Source organism: Mandrillus leucophaeus, unplaced genomic scaffold (genome assembly GCF_000951045.1).
Source record: "Mandrillus leucophaeus isolate KB7577 unplaced genomic scaffold, Mleu.le_1.0 Scaffold666, whole genome shotgun sequence".
NCBI lineage: Eukaryota > Metazoa > Chordata > Mammalia > Primates > Cercopithecidae > Mandrillus > Mandrillus leucophaeus.
The window spans coordinates 581,414-602,945 of record NW_012107208.1 but is presented as its reverse complement, the minus strand read 5'-3'; the positions used below and the strand labels follow the sequence as shown (position 1 = coordinate 602,945).

At 40.4% G+C, this 21,532-nt stretch overlaps 1 protein-coding gene across 1 annotated transcript in view; it reads right to left on the bottom strand.

The window, feature by feature from the left end:
- Window positions 1-21,532, bottom strand: part of EFHC2 (EF-hand domain (C-terminal) containing 2) — a 200,692-nt gene that overhangs the window by 76,284 nt on the left and 102,876 nt on the right. Inside the window, exons 8-11 of the mRNA XM_012001600.1 lie at window positions 18,946-19,114; window positions 12,134-12,276; window positions 9,303-9,499; window positions 6,452-6,582 (exon numbers count right to left, since the gene is read on the bottom strand). Of these exons, the coding sequence (XP_011856990.1) occupies window positions 6,452-6,582; window positions 9,303-9,499; window positions 12,134-12,276; window positions 18,946-19,114 (640 nt within the window). The remainder of the gene's footprint in view (window positions 1-6,451; window positions 6,583-9,302; window positions 9,500-12,133; window positions 12,277-18,945; window positions 19,115-21,532) is intronic.

Below are 21,532 nucleotides of genomic sequence, written 5' to 3'. Positions count from 1 at the left end.
AAGTTCAAAATGCTGTTTTCAAAAATGTATATTGAAATTTCCATTTTGAAGACAGGCTATGAATACTGTCAAAGAATCTATTTGGTTCATGATAAGAACCTATGTTTGAGTGCTTTGGGATTTTATTATCTTTGTTTTTGCTTTTGTTCATATAGATTCACAGACTAGTGGCTTCCTTAAAAGATGCTAGATTGCTTACAATAAAAAAACACCAATAGCAATGTACACAGAGTAGTCCAAATAAAAATAGAGCAAAACCATACAAAGGGAGAGATAATTGCCCTAGATAAATCAGGATGAGATCATTACCATGTTCTAAGCACTAAATTTACAATCTGCTTCTGTGAAGTAAAGGACACCAATACGGTGGATTATATTAATGTTTCCTAGCCGTGGTCCACCAACAATGATGTTTATTATTTTCCATCTTCAAGGCCGACAAGTTTTTAGAGTTTCTCTTTCAACCTCATTTATTAAAGAATGTTTTGAATGACCCCCACCATGAGTAAATATAAAGCTTATAGAAATACTGAAAACAGGATGTACATTCCTATTACTGTTGTTGGTGACACCAGTTTATAACTATTGGGATAAAGCATTTTCATTTTCTAAGTATCTACCATGCACTAGTCAGCTACAGTAAGAATTTTAATATCAGTATCAAATGTATTCATCACAACAGCTGTGTCCTATGTATTACTATCCCCATTTTACAGATGAAAAAATTATTCAGCAGCCTCTCCAAGGCCACTAAGCTGGTAAACAAGAGAGCCAAGAGCTGGATCTGGGTTTGCCAACTCCAAAACCAGTAATAAGAACTATTTCTATCATATTATCCCTTTTAGGAATAATTTTCGTTTTACAAGAGAGAAAATTTCTTCGAGGTTCTAAATCTTAGAAAGAATTTGTTACATGGATGTTCACAGGAGAGCTACTGACCCTACAATTGATAATGGGAGCCTGAAGAAAAAATCTGTAATAATTCACTATGTTCATTGAAGTCTGATACACTGGGTTCTGGAGGTATCTGGGAAAAACACAAGAGTGAACCAGGCACGGGCCCTGCCCTCTGAGAGCTTCCCTAGGTGGGGAGAAGAGATAAGCACTCAGCTAACCAAAATACACATAGGCTACATGGGGCCAGGTGTCATCTCTGATGGGTAGATCAAGGCTCAGGGAGGTGGCCAGAGAGATGGACTGACCACATCTTCCTTGGCATTGGGCTCTCTGTGCTGCTGCTGCTGCCTGTGGTTCAGAGTCCAGGGCCCTCACTGGGAAGCTCCACTCTGCCCATGTTCCCAGCTGCATGAAATACTAGCCCTGCCAAGCTTAGTCCCTGTCCTGCTCCCTGCTGAAATCTGCCCACCACTGCCACCAGGTATCTATCCCAAGGCTCTGAGAAAGGTTATCTGCACTCTCTTGGATAACGATCAGCAGCTCTCACAGGCGAATTTGACAGACCATGCCAAAAAGATTCTAGAGAGGATCAATGAAATAGAAGCAGAAGTGGTGAATTCCCACAAGGCAAAAGAGAAATGTTCCCTACTCAGATTAAAAAATCAAAAAAACACAAAAAAACAAAAACCAAACATTCCTTACTTCCATTTCCTGATAGCTGCCTGTCCCTGCATTCCATCAGGTCTATTCTGAGTCAAATATCTCTGGGAGGCCCACACATTAATCCATTATTGACCAAGGCACCTTATGCAGAGGTAGTTTATCAGTTCCTACCCTCAAGGTTTTCCTGAGAGGAGATGCACATCTCTGAGAAGAAGGGTAATGCTGGGGGCTTGGACCACTGCCCAGAGCAGCAGGTCTGGGCCCTGAAGCCCCAGGTGTATGCTGAGAGCGCCAGGTATCTAAGCAGGAGAGAGTCAGGGCCACAGAGGCCAAGCCCATAGACCTATGCTGCAATCCTGCCTTTGCTTGCCTCTGCTCTTCTCCACTATCTCAATGTACAAATTTGAAAAGAGAACATTTTACGAGAATATTATAAACTTACATTTTCAGAGTTTCCAGTTGTCAGAGCCTAGAAGGGACCTCAGAGACCAATATATGAACAAAAGAGTGAGACACAGGTAGCTGAAGTAAATTGCCCAAGTTACTTGGCTGGTGAAGATCAGGCCTAGCTTCTCCTTACTTCCCTAAGTGAGAGCCAGATGGCCCTTCCCTGGTGCAAAGAAATCAATTATTTACTTGATTGCTGCAAGCTTTAGACTGAACGTTCCTTGAGAAATAGGATCGTTCATTAAATTATTCAGCAAACATCTATTGCACTTGGCAGGAGCTGATGTGGAGGCAGGGAAGCAAATAAGCAACAACTTGACAGAAGGCTACCAGTAAATAGTAGGTGGAAAGCATTTAGCACGATGCTTGGCCCCCAGTAAGTGCTCAATACATGGTGGCTTCTACAAAAGTATTATTCTTCTAGTGAGATGGAAATATGGAGAGAAAGGTAGGCAAACTCACGTGACACACTGATGCAGGATTAAGAGCAGAGGAATGATCCTATCAGAGTTTAGGAAGGTCACTCTGGCAAAACTTTGGAGGATGAGAGTTAAGAAAAAGAGATCAGTTACACTGCTCTCCAGAGGGTTCAAGTAAACAGTGATGAAAAGCTGAACTACAACTGTGAAGCTGCAGATGGAAAGAAGGGAAAGTTTCTAGAGGTAGTTCAAGACATATAATTCCAAAGGGTGAGTGGGAGAGGTCGAGAGAGGGGAGACACAAAGCCAACTCCTGGTCTGGACTCTTACGGATGCCCATGATGGCCTTTATCAGGATACAGTCCCCTAGCTGCTACTTTACAAAAGAAGAAAATGAGGTCAAGTTAGGGAAAGTTATTTTGGGGGATGCCTAAAAGACATGTGAGGGGCATATGTCCCAGAGGTATGCATATTTCCAGGTTTATAGTTCAGGAGAAAGGTCCGAGCTTGAGGAACTAGCATGGACACAATCACCCTACAGGTCGGAGCCAAAGCAGTGAGGGCTAGATAAAATGTACACATTCAGAACACATAGACACAGGGAGGGGAACATCACACACCAGGGGCTGTCAAATCAAAGATCTCCATCTTTTTGACTCCCAGGCTAGTATTCTTTCTACAACAACATATTATTTATATTTAATGCTTTTAGGAAAGTTCAAAATGCTGTTTTCAAAAATGTATATTGAAATTTCCATTTTGAAGACAGGCTATGAATACTGTCAAAGAATCTATTTGGTTCATGATAAGAACCTATGTTTGAGTGCTTCGGGATTTTATTGTCTTTGTTTTTGCTTTTGTTCATATAGATTCACAGACTAGTGGCTTCCTTAAAAGATGCTAGATTGCTTACAATAAAAAAACACCAATAGCAATGTACACAGAGTAGTCCAAATAAAAACAGAGCAAAACCATACAAAGGGAGAGATAATTGCCCTAGATAAATCAGGATGAGATCATTACCATGGCCTAGGGGAGGGATAGCATCAGGAGAAATACTTAATGTAGGTGACGGGTTGATGGGTGCAGCAAACTACCATGGCACGTATATGCCTATGTAATAAACCTGCAGGTTCTGCACATGTATCCCAGAACTTAAAGTATAATAAAAAAAAAAAAGAAAAAAGAAAAAGAAAGGAAGGGAAGGAGGGAGGGAGGGGAAAAGAAAAGAAAAGAAGAAAAAAAAGGAAAAGAAAAGGGAAAGTGGAACACAAAAGACACAAAAGCAGAGAATTATCTCAGTAGATTTCATCTGAGGCATATTAAACACTAAACAAAAAATGTACCCACTCAACTAGTATTTATTAACACCCTATTGTTTGCCAAACACTGAAACAAGTCATAAGGCTAAAGCAGAAAATAAGAAAGAGAAGGCCCCTGCCCTCAAAGAGGTTATATTCTGATGAGGAGAGTCAGAATACACACACACACACACACACACACACACACACACACACACACACACATAATGAAAGGAAAATATTAGCTAGTAAAAGCACTGAGCAAAGAATTGAATTAGGATATGATGTGATAGACATGGGCTACGTAGTTCCTTTTTGTTTGCTCAGGAAAGAGTTTGAGAAGCATAAGATGGGGCTGAAGACAAGGTGCAGGGACCCACATTTGTGGGCCGAGCACAAATGAGCAGCCCCAAGCACAGAGGGCTCAGCACCCGGCACCAAGCATGTCATATGGATCGAGACATCTAGACTTTTGGTCTATGCTCTTATTTGGAGGTCATGCCATCACCTCCAAACTAGAACCCCCAGGAACAACTCTAGTGGTTCATTATTTCATTTGGTAGCTATATATAAAAATAAATATATATATATAAAAAATATATCTATCTATATATATATAGAGAGAGAGAGAGAGCCCAGCAGTAGGGGATGCTGCAGGGAACAACACCATTGAGCTCCCTGCCCTCAGAAAGCTCACATGCAAATAGGAGAAGACACACACAGCACACACACATAGATGCGCTACCCCCAAGTAAACAGATCTCTAAATAAAATAACTGTAAGTTGTGCTAAGTGCTGGGAAAAATATAAACAAGTGGCTAAGAATAACAGCAGGTGATCTACTCTAGATAGGATCTAGAAAGCCCCTCGGAATGAAAGCCCCTCTGGGAGCCGGCATTTCAGATGAGTCCTAGAGTTTGCTAGGCAGAGGGTAGTAGTGACTGCATTCCAGGCAGAGGGAACTGGGTGTGCATAGGCCAAGAGTCAGGAAAGAGCTTGATGTGTTTGAGAAATCGAAAGACAGTCAGTGAGGCCAAAAGACAGGGCTGCAGAAAAAGAGGTGATAACACTGGAAATACAAACAGACTCACATCACTCAAGGCCTTGCTGGCTGCAGTCAAATGTTTGGATCTTATTGTGAGGACAATGGCAAGCCACTGAAGGATTTTTCAAGCCAGACGAAACCTGAATCTGATCTGAGTTTCATTTTAAGGAATTTCTGGGACGGGGAGGTCCTTCTTTTTGAGCATGCAGCTCCTTGAGGCTACCCCTCCAATCACAGCATAGTGGTCTTTTATCCCACCCACAATTAGGGTCAGGCCTCCATCTGCAAAGCAACTTTTCCTCCTTGGATCGCCTGCCTGGCCTAAGTGCTTCCCAAAAAGCCCTATAAACTCACTAAAGTGTTTCCAATAGACTTTGCAAGTGTTGGAAAAATGGATGCTTTTGTAAAAGGACACAAATAATAAAACAAAACCACTCCCTCATTTCTGATGGAAATTTCTTGCTTTCTCCTCCACTGCTTTCCATTAGCCCATGGCCTGAGTAATTGTCTCTGCTCTTTACTGTCTCCATTTATTTTCCAAAACACTATGAACATGTGTATGTGACTATGAACAATAACAAAGAACTATAAATTCTTATTGATCCCAGAAGGTTGGGAATTCTAAACAATAAAAATATGTCCTCTGACTGCTTCTCTCCAAAGAACATTTTGGAGACACAAAAGAGCTTTGTTAAAACAACAAATGAGCTCTTCGGACACTCTGGGCCTAATGGTGGGCTCCAGGCCACCAGGTAGTGATGCAATAGGCGACTGCAGACACAAAGTTGGAAAGATCTCCCTGCTACCCTCTCCTGGGCTCACTTCCTCATTTCTCAGCCCACATCTTGACTGCATCAAGCAGAGTTTACTATATAGCTTTCAGCCACTATCCTTGTCAGGAGCCAGAATTCTCAGCTTAAAGAGAAAGTCCCCTTTGTCCTCTATCCATGATTTAATTTATTCTCCTAAACGCTCCATTCACTTTGTTTTCAGCCTAAGAAGTCTCACAATTGTACTAGACCCTGAATTTGAATTTCCCTGTGTTTCCGCTGTTTGAAAATTTGCCTCGGTCAGCCACTGGATAGTCCCAGAATTCAGCTTCACCTTAGAGAAAACCTTGATCAAGATTTGTTATAATATTTCCCACTACTGTCACATATTTTTCCCTCGATTCCTGTATTTTCATGTCTTTCAGAATACATATATGTGTACAAGCACACGTATACACAGATGCATACATATCACCTTTGCTCTGATAATCGGTGAAGTTTTTACTATTTTCCAACTTCATCACATTCCTGGAGATGTCCCTCCTTTGTCCCCCAGATTTCGGTGGTGGGGAGGCGCTCTTAGCAGTGCTTTTTTCTGTCTTTCTCACTCAGATGCACCATTCCTGGCATTCTGCTGATCCTTCAACTCCCTGATTCATAAGACAATGTCACCAACTGACTTTCTATGCTCTTGTCCCTCTGTTCCCATGTACAAACTCCTTTTATATGTAAATTCATAACATTTACTAGAGTATTAGTGGCCAAAACTTGACTACAAAATAATACAAACTCAAAGAAATGCCAATTCCTAATAAAAAATAGTTAACTGATTAGGAAAGAAACAGTTCTTTCTGTTCTTTGGACAACCTTGAGGGGAAAACAGATGACTGTTAGCAGAATATGGCTTACCTGAATGTATTATAATCCACCTTCTTTGTGTGCTTACGGTCAGCAGCTCTGAATACCTGCTTGAGCTCTCTGGATTTTGCTTCTTCTTGCTTCAGCTTTTGTAGGGCAAGTTTGAGGTTACTGAAAGGATACTGTAAGGGGGAAATGAAAGGAAAAACATATTTAAATATTCCTAACAGTTCAGGAGCCCAATCTTGCTCATGGCCAGTAAAGGGACTTCACACTGTGCACATGAAGTTAGCAGGTTTGTCTTTGCAAAGAAACCAACACCGAGAAGGCATGACTAGCTTTGAATCTCCTCAGTTAAAGCTTCTGGACAACAGCTGACATCAGCATAGGCCCCAGCTCTGAGGGAAACGAGCTTAAGGAACACGAGGCCACAGAGATCAGAAAACAACCCCTGCTTCCATCTCAGCCTCCTCCCTATAACCCTTGGATGTCGGCCCAATATGTTGGGAGATCCTAACGGAGAAAATGGGGATTCAAAACTGGGTAAGTAGCCCTCCATTTTCTCTAGATCTTTAGAATGGGGTCCCCCTGGAACTGTTATCCATTAGGCAACGCACTGATGAGCGCAAGGCTGGGTATGGAAGACCCACACAGGCACCCTAACCCCTCGCACAGTCATTCTCTGGGCTGTCTACTGTTCCTGTCTCTTATCCTGTGACTAGCTTTTTGACTTGGTAAGAATACTTCTTGCATCCCAGTGAAACATAAGGTCGTAAATAATTATAGCTAAGAGATCAAAAATGAGAAGATGAAATTTTAAAATAAAAACGTTGATGGCAATTTAGTCTAAAGATCCCTCTCTCCCACCAGAAAATGACCCAGGTGGTTTGGCGCCTATCCGCAGACCCCTACTCCTCCCACTTTTTTGCATTTCCTTTCATCTATTTCCATGACAGGATCTATTAGCTCTTTTGAAAAGATTCCTCAGGCCGATATTAAATAGTATAGCAAACTTTCTCTGCTTAGAATGTCTTTGTTAAGGGCAGTTTTAAAATAATGCAGTTTTCACTTGGGATGCTGATTCCAGATAATGTCCTACCCTGCTTTTATTGTCCCCAAAGGAAAAAAAAAAAAAAAACCTTTATATCTTATATTTATACTATATATATTTTATATTACGGTATAGGTTCACCCTCTGATTGGAAATAGAATTCTAATTTACAATAGTAACACTGATTGAGCTTACCATGGGCCTCATGGTTAGCTCAGAGCTTCACACACATTATCACATCTAATCTTCATAGCAATTCTATCAAATAGGCACTGTTGTTCCTTCCATTCCAAAGATGAAGAAACTGAAGCTCAGGAAAAATACGTATCTAAGGTCCCTCAGCTATTAACGTGGAGTCAGGTTCCCAAGCCAGGCCTGCTGGTTTCCAGAAATCTAAACTCCCGATTACTGAGCTTCTCGTCTAGCTTCAGTGTTTTTGAATAGCTCCTGGTTCATGGTTTTATGATAACCTGCATCCCTAAGACTATAAATGGAGAGATGGTGTGGCAGCCATGGAGGGCGCTTTGCAGGCCTCCTGTCAAGAGAGACCCTGTGGAGAAGAGCATCATTGCCTGACAGACTCCAGCTGCCATATCTTCCAGATTCACACAGAGTTCACAGGCAATGTCGCTGCTGGGGCCACCCTCTCCCCAGGCTGTTCCCACCCAATGACACAGCACAGCAGGGGAACTAGAGCCAGGCCATTCCTGCCTGACAGGGGACCTCTCTGATGGGCAGTCTGTGCTCTGGGGCTCCCCTTCACTGAGAAAGCGAGACATTCTCAGAGCTGCGCTGTCAGCTGAGGCTTTCCCTACCCACCCCTCCTTCCTTTCTGTCTCCTTCCACAGGGGTTCAACCTGTCTCCTGGTCTGAAGGCCCCCCTGCCCGCTCCTGTCCCCCTCCCCCTTTATCCTTCTCAGAAATTTCCCCCACGACATCTCTCACACTTCTCATTCTGTCTTGGCGTCTGCTTCTCAGAGGACCCAAACTGATATGAATGATGTGATGTACACAGAGACACTGATCTTAGCAACTTAACCCCAGGCATTTTATATATAAATGAGACAAAATTGGCACTGTATGTATATAAATGGTACATAAATATTATCACTTACAGGTAAACTTTTAAAATAAAATTTTCCAGATAGATTTTTCATATTAGGCAATGATTCCCAAATAAACATGTTTGTACACTGAACTAGCCCACATTTAAAATCCAGATTTTATCAATATGTTATTTTTACTGAACAGCATTGCCATAATGGCACCTGCAGTAACAGTACCCATCTGCCATCTTATTTCAAAAAAAAAAAAAAAAAAAAACTCTTTGAGCTCACTGTCGCCAGTTTATCCTGAAATCCTTATTTAGGCCTCAGGTGGCCACTGTTATGGGAAGTTGCAACTCCAGCAACTATTCAGTTCCCTTGAGGTTTCTGTTTGTTCAGGTCTTGGCCTTCTCTGTTGGCCTGTGCCAATTAACTGGGACGGCACAGTGTGTGGCACCAGATTTTTCTTCCTTTCCTATAGTAGTTGAATTTCTTTCTGAAAACATTGTTAGTGTCAGCAAAAAACCCAGGAAACTTGATTCAACCCTGGCCCTGCCTCCTGCCTGTGCCTGGAATCTGTGATGCTGGGCAGAGGAGAACCCAGCATGTAAACAGAGTAGACAAGAACCTGGCCTCTGTGATGGGACATGTGGCCAAGTCACACGAATCCATTATTCATGCCCACATGTATGAATGCACAATGTAAAACTGGTGGCAAGATGAAGAAGAAAAGGCCCTAGAGAAAGAAAAACACAGACTGCAGAGGGCTGAGAGGCAAGTGAAGAATTACACAAAGTGAATTCACCTTATCTGTATTCTGCTCCATGTAGTTTAAGGTATACTCATCAGCATTGAGCAAACGAAATAGGTAACCATTCACATTCACTGTGACTCCAATGTACAGGTCCTCAGCCTTGATATATTCAGATAGTTCACTTTTAAAGACTTCTTGTCCAGGTTTCTTAACGCGACTTCTTTTCAAGAACATCCCACCGGTAATTCCTATAGAAAAATAGAAAAGTTCATGAGCAGCCTTTATTCTTAAAAGAACCATCTGACTTGCCTTCAGAGTTACTTTATCTTCAAGCACAGACCACCATATAAGTTACCTGTGAACTAATATTGCCTATTGTTTTGGACTTAAGGGAAGAATGAGGCAGTGAGTGAAGGAGTAAGAATTCCTAGGCAAGGGTGTTCAAGACAAAAAGCAAAGCCGGGCATGGTGGCATGTGCCTGCAGTCCCAGCAACGCAAGACGCTGAGGCACGAGGATCGCCTGAGGCCAGGAGTACAAGACCAGCCTGAGCAGCATAGCAAGATTCCATCTCAAAAAAAAAAAAAAAAAAAAGAGAGAGAGAGAGAGAAAAAAAAATGATGTGTAATTCTAGCCTTTTTTTCTCTCTCTCTACTCTCTTCCCAGTCCAATAAGCATTTGGCAGGGACCTCCTATATATGCCCAGCAGCATACTGGGAGTGTGGAACATCAGGAAGATACTCATCTTTAGAGCATGTTTGAACAGTACCAGTTAGAAAATTCCTCACTTGTGCATATTTCCACCTATTTGTCCCAGATGATGTCTTATATTTAATCTGACATGCAGATTAAGTAGCAAATGCCCTACTTCTGTAAAGGAGATTACTTAAGTGTTTAAAGGTAACTATGGGAGTCCCCTTAAGTCATTTTTTCCTACAGGTAAAATCCCTTTGCTTCTTTTAGTAATGCTTCATATTAGTTTCCAGAGCTGTCACCATTTCATCTGTTCTCTTCTAGACATTATTTGTTTTGACCTCTTGGAAAGTAGGCAGTAGAGTTGAACAGGGAACTCCAGCATCTTCTGATACTGAACTGAAATCTACAGACCTATAAATATAGCCTGAGACCAGATAAGCTTTTGGGCCACTTCATCCCACTTCTCCTACCACATTCAGAAATGATAGGTGGTAAAAAGACACAGGCTTCCGAGTTCTGTCACTTACTTGCTGGGTGATCTTTAGGAGTTATTTAATCTCTCTGAATTCTTATTGGTACAATGGGAATCAGATGTGTGGAGGCCCAGAAAATGTACTTCTCAGGTCGCCTATAGTGAAGAACATAACTGATGGAAGGCCCCAGCTGTTGTGTTCTCAAATCAATCTTCAGGTGTGTGTTGAGGTCACTCTTCCCACAGGCTGCTACCAATAGATGAGTGACCAAGGCAGGGATAGTAAGACAGGCTCACTCCTACAAAACAAGGACTCCTCCAACTAGCAACTTTGCCTCAAGGACTCCCTGTCGACCTTGTCGAAATTTTCTTAGAATTTCACTGCAGTCTAAGACTCCCTCTTTCTTCCTTCCCTCTGAGCTTCACAGGTGTCAGAACTGCACTATAGTCTGACACCAGCCTCTTCTGGCTCCTTCCACATTTTCCCTCACCAGCATTCCCCCTATTAAATCTCTTGCACATTTAATCCTGTCTTGGTAGTTGCTTCTCGGAGGAGCTGGACTAACACAAAATCTAACCTCATAAAGTCCTTGTAAGGATAATAGTAAGTTCTCAATCATGGCCACTGTGATTACTAGTAAGCTTGCTGTTGACTACCATCACTCCTTTCTGTTTCACACATGCTGCAACTTGTTGGGCCACATCTCCCCCATTCTAAGTGTATAGAGTTGATTTTTGACCTGTAAGAGCATGACTTATATTCATCCCTATGCAATTTCATATTTTAAGATTTGATCCATTATTCAAATCACTGTGGAGCCTTAGTTATACAAGTTATTCATTACTCATCGGTGTGCTAAGTAGCTCATATCAGCTCATAGGAGCTGAGAGTCGAATTTTCAGAGATTTTGCAAGCCAGTTTTTAAACTCTTGGCTGCTTGAAATTGGCCATGGTTGGGGTATTCACACCATGGAAACTGGCAAACAGTACAAATCAGGGCTTTTAAAATCTTTTCAAAGAGCCACTTAACCAGCACATCACTGATTATTCTTCCCAAATGCATGTCTTCAGCACAGATAAAAGTTCTAAACGTGTTGAGACAAAGAACAGGATCCTACAGTGCCATGATTGGGTAAGTCAATGGCTCTCCTCGGCAGTGATGGTGGTACCAGCATATTGCAGAGAGGCATTCTATGGGTCTGAGCGCGGGAACCTTGGCAACAACCTCAACAGACAGAAGGACCAGATAAAGATGGACCCTGACGATTGAATTTGTGTATCTGGGATTCTTGTCTTACAGCCAAACAAAAATTTTGTAAGTAGGACTATCAAGAATACAGACTTCCTCTTGGCTTGCTGGCTACAAGTAAAACTAGTGGTACCCAGACCACGAATTTGAAGCCCTTGGGTTCCATAGAGGTGCCTCAGAAGTCACAGTGGAAGTGGGGATAGTGGCAAAAAGGAAGTAACTCCAGGTCCCCTGGCCCTAAGCCAACCAAAACTGTTTCACTTCTATCATTTTAAATGTTTAGGTTCCCATTTAAGAGATTTGTAAAAAGAACTCTATTGTTCGGGTTTTTTTTTTTTTTTTTTTTAATAAAGCCTCTATTGTAGATAATCTAGGCTACAAAACCAGATCATGTTCCCTAATTTTCAACATGAAGAGACACTTAAAACATTCTCAAGAAAATACTGTGAGAAGGATATCTCTTACCTGAATTCCTCTCTATAGGTTCAAACACTGAAATGGTGTCATCACTGAGATAATATGAAATAACAAACATCCTGTCCAAGTCAACACATTTGTCTGTGACTAGTTTTGCAAAAAAACGGAGTATATTGCTGTTGAAGCCATAGCTAAATGGAACAGAAATGAGAGTTACAGCATTATACAGGTAATCTTCCACATATTATGTTTTTAAAAGTCTGCAAAAGGTATAATATGGCTTTAATATAGTAGGCATAAACTGTCCAAAGTGAAAGAGTTCAACCGTCTTCTAATTAAGGTTCTAAATCTAAATGCAGAGGAATTTTCTCAGTATATTAAGATATCTCTGATTCTTCACATGTCCTGGGTAACACATTGGGAAAATGAACCCAAAACAAACGTCATAAACACACTGCTCAAACCAGCTGCGCTAACTGGCTGTTCTCTAATGACGAGGCTAGTCACCAATCACAATAATCATGCTGGAAAGAAGAGCAAGCACCTAGCCCTACTGCGTGGGCAATCCTGGGCTCTGCCAGTATCTGAGGCTACCTCCCCCATTCACCACTCACTGTCTCATGCCCTTTGCTTTTCTGTTTTCCAGCCCACATCCTCCCCTCTCTGACTCACTCCTCCAGCTCCCCAGCATCCCCCCAACTTTCTTCAAGAGACAAATTAACTTTTCCTTTTCAAATGCTATAATACATAGGATGGACCCACCTTTTTTTTTTTTTAATAGCGCTTATCACTCATATTGTAAGCCATTACAAGTCTGTTTTCCAAGGACAAAGACTGTCTTATTAACCATTATCTAATATAATACTTTTTTACATTATAAGTATTCAATAAATGTTTATGGAAAATTGTTATGAGATCTGTATTGATTGGAATTTGCACTCAGAATTTTATGCATAGATAAAGATAGGATGAAATTACAGAATTAAAAGTTACCAAAGTTGATTGCCTGGTCACTGAAGAAACTGATTTGTGATCTGTCAGCAGAAGCATGTCTGCGGATATCAGCTAGTGAAAGGTGGACTTTGTAACAAACAGCAAACCCTTGGAGAGGTCTTTGATAACTAAAATCATTACCCCAGGGAGATACACAGGATAATAAACCATGTCCTCTGTCACAACTCTACGCAGAGAAGTCTTCCCTTGCAGGGTCTCCTAGGCTGAAAATCATTCTTTCCTTGTGTCCACAGTGATTAGAAAAATAAAACAAGTATTTCTGACTTGCAGAGGCAAAAAGTGCTTTTCTCTGCCCCTTTCTCGGGCTGTACAAGAATGACGGCTGAGAAAGGATGGCACCAAGATTCCTAGGCTTGAGGCCCCATGTGAGATGGTATGCAGCAGTTTGGAAAGCTCACCCCAAAACAGCCTGAGCAAAGCAGCCAGGTCTGCATGGCTGTTTTCTCAGTACCCAGTTCCCAGGCTTCAGACAGACCTCATACAGTGCGTGGGGCGCGGGGAGAAGCTATGCCTTGTCAACCATCTTCGCTGGTACATAATTGGGTTTGTAAGTAACAAATAGATTTGGTAGCCCCTCTCACACAAAAAAGCCATAACATTTCAGATACCCGAAATATCACTGAGACAGGATAGGTTTAACTTCAGGAAAAGGAATATTACTGTAAATTTAACTTCTTATAATTTATAAGTGTATATGTTAAGTGTGGGTTCTTCACACGTTCAATATGCCTTTTTTTTTTTTTTTTTTTACCTAAATCTAGTGTTCTGGAGATCTCATCAATCGAGAATATAATCTACTCAATAAAATTTTCAGACTAGCAGTTCACAAAGTTTATTGTATATAAAAATCACCTGGGGAGCTTGTTAAATATACAGAATCCAGAGTCCCATCCCCAGAGATACGGGGGGATTCAGTAGCTAGCTCACATCTCCAGAAACCTGCATTATTAATAAGCACCCCAGAAGATTCTGATAAGGTGGTCCCCTGGGCATACTTTGAGAAGCACTGCAAGTGTCTTCAGATATTTCCCTAATAACTACTTCTCAAACTTCCCAGAATATTCTTTTTTATCACAATACTCCAGCTGACCACCTACTTATACCTCCTGCATCAATTGTAAGGTCACACCCAATTTAGCTCTATATAGACTTGTACTCTTGGATGGTTGTTTTAAAAATGTGTTTGTTCCCGTTGTCCCCAAACAAATTATAAATTCCTAGGTCCAGAAGCCATGGCTTAACTTTTTCTACGTACAGCTCGGAGTTATCTAAAATCATTATGTCAAATTCTTCTCCCATTTTCTCTCGAATCCATTTCCATTAGGTTTGCTCTACCTAAACTGCTCTTGTAGAGGTCAACAATGATCTCCACAATGCCAATTCCAATGCTTAATTTTTTGTGCCTATCTAACTTAACCAATCAGCAGCAACCGGCACAAATGATCACTCCTTCAGTGTTACTCTTGCTTCACTGGCTTCCGGGATCCAGCATTCTCTTGGTTTTGCTCCTACCTCCTTGTTTGCTCCTTTTTAGTCTCCTTTGTTGGTTCCTCCTTTTTTCCCCAAGTTCCTAATTGGGGATGTTTCAGAGTTTATTCCTTGGTCATGTTCCGCTCTATGTATATTCACTCCCTTGGTGATCTCATCCAATCTCAAGGCTTTAATACCATTTGGTATCATGGCTTTAAATACCATCTACATGCTGATGGTATCCATGTCCACCTATCTTCTGAACCCTATACTCACACATGTATTCAATTGCCTACTTGGTATTGCCACTTGATATCTAATAGACATCCCAAACTTAACTCATTCTAAAACTGAACTTCTACTCTTGTCCCTAAACCTATCCCATCTCCAGTCTTTCTCATCTCAGTGGATGGCAACTCCACCCTTCTAGTTGCTCAAGCCCAAATTTTGAGTCATCTTAACTCCTCACTTCTTTCATACTTCATAACCAGTTTGTCAGGGAATCCCACTGGCCCTACCCTCAAAATATTTCCAGGATCCACTATTTAATTTCACCACTTCCACTGCACTCACCCAGATCTGAGCCACCAAAACTTTTCTCTTGGATTACTGCAGTAGCTTCTTACCCGGTCTTAATTTCCACCATTGCCATCTATAGTCTGCTCTCAACATTACACTGGAATGATTCTTTTAAAAAGAAAATCAGCTCAAGTCACTTCTCTGCTCAAATTTTCTAATGGCCCCCTTATCACTCAAAGTCAAAGCGTCCTTAAACAGTCCGTAAAGCCCTGTGTACCCAGTTCCCCATACACTCTCATCTCCTCTCCATGTGCTCTGCCCTTTACTCATCTACTCCATCCATGTCGGCCTCCCGGATGCTCCTTGAATATCCCAAGCACACTTCTTGCTCAGGGCCTTTACACCGACTGTTCCTTTTGCCTGGAGCACATTTCCTCTCCTCAGTAAAGTCCCTCAAGACCACACTATTTAAAATTGCAACCAAGAACGTTCCTCAGCCCCATACTCCCAATCTGCCTTTATTCTTTCCACAGCAACTTAATACCTTCTTTATTTTTTTATGGTACTTAACATCTTGTAAATATTTCGTAATTTACTTATGTATTAATTGATGGTCCACCTCCCAGAACTAGAATATAAGTTCCACGATGGCAGGCCTTGGTGTCTATTTTGTTCGCTGATGTATCCCAAACACTCAGAACATTGCTTGGCACACAGCAGGGATTCAAGAAATAGTTGTTCACTAAGATAATGAATGGCTCATCCAGGGCTATACACCTACTAAAAACCTCAAATATAGCTACAGCTATAGAATCTTATGGTTGGAAGACACACGAAGGCTTATTTTTATTAATGGGGAAACACTTTTAAAAGAAGGAAAAAAATGACTGGTGGGGAAAGCAGATGGACAATATCTGTAACAAGATAGAGATGAAGATTAAACCACGAATTTTTGGATGCTATATGGCTATGACTGGCACAAATCTGGGATAATAACCCTCCCAGTGAGAAGTCATCTGTCTCTTCTATCCATGATTAAGAACTGGATGAGTGAACATTTATTCTATTTGCTCACTTCTTCATCCATTCCTTCTCTTCTTAGACAAACTATTGATCCCCAAATATATAGCCAGCACCAGCTCTTATGGAAGCAATAAAGCTGGCCCCTGCCCTCAAGGAGCTCTTGGTCTAAAAGGAGCCCACAAATTACATAAACAAGTCCTTAACATGCACTGTTATATGTATAGATTCTGTCGAAAGACAGGTAAATTCCAGAAGTCAGATTTCCCTGGGTTCAGTTCCTAGTTCAACTAAAAATTAGCTGTGTGACCTTGAGGAAGTTGCATGGCCTCTCTGAGCCTCAGTTTTCTCATGTAAAAAATGGGTACAATAACATTATCTACTTTCCAAAGATTTGATGATTAAATTAGATTAAGTATTGTAACATAGCACATAGTAACCACTAATGGCTTATTATGAGTAATCAGCAATAGTAATAACATTATTATTAGAGATATAATCAACAGAGTACTGTGGGCACACAAAGAACAGAGTAACTAATTCAGCCTGGTGCAGCAAGAAAGATATTATCCTGGCTCTCCCTCCTCAGACTAGACAATCTGCCCAGCAGGCTACCACAGTGATATCTACCCAGATAATAAAGAAGATCTTTATATCCATCAAAAGCTCATATGCTTTAATCTGAAACTATTCCCTCCAATGACTCATAGATCAGTGTTAACCTCACAACAATAGCACCAAGTACATTTTTAATAGCAATATATATATAATCAAAGTGTCATGTACAATTTCATGTCTCAATTCACAGTTTATTTGTATTTTAAAAAACTATTCTTTGTATGCTTTGTGAAATCATCTTCCTTAGGTTCTTACAGTTTTAAAACCTTGGGTTATTCAAACTCATGTATAAGTCTCCAGCTGAATGTGCTAGTTACTATGGAAACACGGTCCCTGTGTGAGAAGAGCTTGAGGAAAGTGTATTCCTGGCACAGACTGAGCAGTGGACAGAAAGAACAAAATGAGAGACATTTGTGCCTACACTACCACCCTTCAGCCATGACAACATGACAAGAACATAGAAAACCATCTACAGTCAGTGTTCTGTGGGCAAGTTGACCCAGTGTAGACAGAAAGAGGGACTAAATCAACTACTCACAAAGAACGGTTTTCCCCTGGGTTCCAGAAGCAACACCCTGGATAATATTTCATCTTGTTTACTTATAAGAAAAATTCCCTCTCCTTTTACAATAGGGACATTCTTTCTGCCCACCTCCTTCGGGTGGCTGTCCTTAAAAACAGAAGTTAGTCGTCAAAAGTCCTACCCTGGAACCTCACCTAAACACTGTTCTCGATAAGGGAGGACAGAGTATAAGCTGGCAACCCTCTTATGTGATAAAAATCAGTGGTTCTCAAACACTGGTGTGTCTCAGAATCCCCTGGAAGACTTGAGAAAACTCAGAATGTTGAGCCCCTTCCCCAGAGCTTCTATCTCAGTCGATCTGGGTGGGGGGAGGCACAATAATTAGCATTTCTAAAAAGTACAGGGACCATTCCTAAGAAGCATCAAATCTAAAACTTAAAAATAGAACCCTAAAGTCTTTAAAAATAAAAGATTATTTCTAGAAAGACGAAGGACATCATGTCATAGCAAAGGCAGACTTTTAGACATTCTATATAATTCTTAATTGATTTTTACCACTTTTACAACTATAACACAACTACTGTTCTCTCTCCTTCGAATGTTCTACAACAACACCTGACCCCAATCAATTTTATGAAATTCAGGATGTCTTTTTCTTCTCCTTCTCCTAGACTTACCACATTCCCTTTATCAATGTTTCTCCCCCAGGATCTCCTGATCCATTATTTGCCTCACACAGGACTGCAACCCTTAGCCCACATCCTATTCAAGCACCTACAATGTTTCCCCACCACTTTTCCTCTGACTTCTTTCTCCAGGGCTTGCTCTCCCTGCAGAAGCAAAAAGTAGCCAAGGGCAGTGTCTACATTCTATCTGCATGATTTACAGGCAGGTTTTTCTCCATGTCTATTAGGAATACTTCTGGAAGTCCATCATTTAAAATTATATTCAGCCAAGTGAGAAATCTATGGTTACTGAACTCAACCAACCTCTCAAGTGAAAACAACAACATTAATCACCAAGTAACATTTTTAAAAACACGTATAAATCCTTGAAATCTCTATAGCAGGGGTTGGCAAACCACAGTCAGTGAGCCAAATCCACCAGGCCACCTGTTTTTATATGACTTTTGAGATAAGAATGGTTTTTACATTTTGAAATGGTTGGCAAAATCAAAATAAGAGTAATATTTTGTGATATGTAAAAATTATATCAAACTTGAATGTCAGTGTCCATAAAAAAAGTCTTATTGGAACACAGTCACACAACCATTTACATTCTGTCTGTGGTTGCTTTCACGCTACAAAGGCAGATCTGAGTGGTTGTGACAGACACCGTATGGCCCACAAAACCAAAAATATTTCCTATCTGACCCTTTAAGAAAGAGCTTGCTAACTCCTACTCTACATCTTTCCCATCTTCGGGAGACAGACATATAGATAGATATGGAAAGGCAACATAGATTGGAGATAATATGACTTTAGGGGCCTCCAGATGATACTTACTAAAATAAGCACTCAAGTAAGAACCTGTTAATACGTGCATGTTAATCAACCTCATTAAAAGCCTATAATAATGTCTCCCTGGACTTGCAATTAGATGAGCTGTGTGACATCTGTTTTGTCATGAGAACTATGTTATAAACCCCAAACACATTTGGGAAAGATCAGACTAAAATCATGGTTCCCTCAAGCACCTGTCTTTTTCCATAAACTTCTTGAAGTTCCTCCGATGAGGTGTGGGCTTGAGGCCTATGCAGGTACGGAGAGAATCCTCTTCAGAACCAAAACCGTTGTAAGGTGGAAATTTCCTTTCTATTTTTGGTGGAGGAGAAGGAGGCTTGCATGAAACTGAGGTAAAGTTCTCTAGAACAAAACAAAGGCAAACAAAACATCAATATTTTTTTTGCCCTGATTATGGCTGTTTTGAAAGGTTTGTTATGTTTTCAAGATCAACATGGAGATCTTTGTAGACTATTTTAAACTCTTTCAAACAAAACACAGCAAAATCCTGTGAGAGTACGTTTCAATCATGTTTACAAAAACCATGGAACTCAATAATCACCATTGGTTCAAAAGTTAAAAAAAAAAAAAAGAATCTATGTCAAATAAGTAAACGTTTATATTTTGTCATCACATTCCCATTTCTGAATATTTTTTGTTCTCCTCTGATTTTTCCAATAATATGAAAATTCATACTTGAAACTTTATGCCACTCATTCCATATTTTAACCTGTAATTTAGCCCTCTCCTATCTCAGTCAACACTCACTAATAAAATTCTTTTCCAAACAGGACTTATTCCTCACTATTCACCTTTATCCTTCCCCATCCACCATCTCCTCCTACTGCACCCTTTATTTGAGTACCCTCCATTGCCTCCAAATCAACTCCAGGTCATAGTATTTCCCTATGAAGTTCAAAAACAAACACCAAAATAAAACTTTCCTCTCACCAGCCACAGCCCCAGGTAGCTTTTGTTAAGCCCAAGAAAAGACTACAATTGCACTCAAATGCAATGAAGTGAACAAACAAAACAGAAAGAGAAAAAACTTTTAAAATAGCCAACTGCCTACTCTCTCCAAGGGAGTGCTATGCGGTAAATACTGTTGATTTTATTTATATACTTATCATCTGTGAGGAAAGAGAGATGGAGAGAGAGCTGGTAAGATATTTGTAATAGCCTAGGAGCTTTCAGGTACTCATTTGCGAGGCTGTACAACCTCAGAAGCAACCGTGCTCTCCAGAGCAAGGAACGTATTGACCCGATCTATCCAAGTCACTGTGTTTGTCTCCAACATAAATGGCAAAAAAGATGCCAGATCTTTCCTAAAACGAAACAAAACAAACTCCCACAGAATCTATTTTCTACTTCTTCTCTAAGCTTCAGTATGACATAGGTGTTTTCAATCATGAATGAAAGGAGTTCTACATAAGCAAATATTTCCTTTTCCACTGTCGATGTTCTCATAGAGGAAGAGTACAAATTTTAGTGTACACCTCTAGAAGAGAAAATGGAGATCAATTTTTCATCCAAGACAACCTAACTCTTAATATTAAGGTGGTTTTTTTGTTTTTGTTTTGTGTTTTAACTGATGATCAAAAGGCTAAGAGCTTGAGGCCATTTCTAACTCTTGTTGAAAACATTTTCAGCTTTCATATTTCCTTAGACTTCCTAGCAGCCTTTGTGTGAAATTTCCCCAAACACAATCCCCAAAAGAGTATTGTTACATCCTAACAGAGACTGCTTACAGCAGACATGTTTATAAAGGTGACTCAGTAAAAGGGGAGAGCCAGTCTGCCTGTACAGAAGTGACTTGTGAGCTTCAACTATTACTATTTTTGTGGTGATTAAAGAAAAGTCTTGGAAATAAAGAGGAGAGTTCAAATCTTGGAATTGGGCAGAATTGCAGTAGATTCTATCATTGCTAACCATTACATCTAACGCACCACTGTTTGGTCTTTCATTTCAGGAAGAGCATCATAACCATGGCAGGAGAGCTCTATGTGATTACTAAAAAATCTGGGCCTGAGCAGTTTCTTACAACAGGAGACATATACATACAACTCTACATACCAATCTAAGCAGTCTAACCAAAAGAGGACACATATTGAATCTCAAAGTAATTAGGACTGCATTCTACACTTCCCCCCAGAATTACAGGGCTTATAACACTGTTGTTTTCTCAACCATATAATTTTTGCAACAGATTTAAGTAACAAAAGAACCAATTTAGAGTTTCCTCTGCACCCACAGTGCCATCTAGTGTATAAAAGCTGAGAACTTTTCCACTCCATCATGCCTGACTTTTATACCACTACATACATCTTTTTGGAAACTCTGGCTCAAGATCCAACTTTAAATTCCATTTCTCTGGGTAATTTGCATACATTCACAAAGCTCTGAACTCACAGCTGAATGACAAGTTTCTTCACTTTGGTTTTCCATCATCCCAGCATCCCGCATGTTTTAGGTGTTCAAAAATATTCATTGAATAAATGAAAAAGTATACATTTTTGTACAAAGCATCTTCCCCAATGTCTTAAGTTGGCATTCTGCTAGATCCTGAGACAGATATATCTTTTAACTATCTGATTTCTCTAATTCCAAGTGACTTGTCAAAACATATATATATATATATATATATATATCTCGAATGTCCATCCATGGTTGACGAGATTCCAACAAATTGGCAGAGAGATGATACATATTACAAAGGAGTCTTAATGTTTCTTCGTGGTGATTTTCTATTCCCCATCTCAGTGGGAAAGACTACTGGGAAAA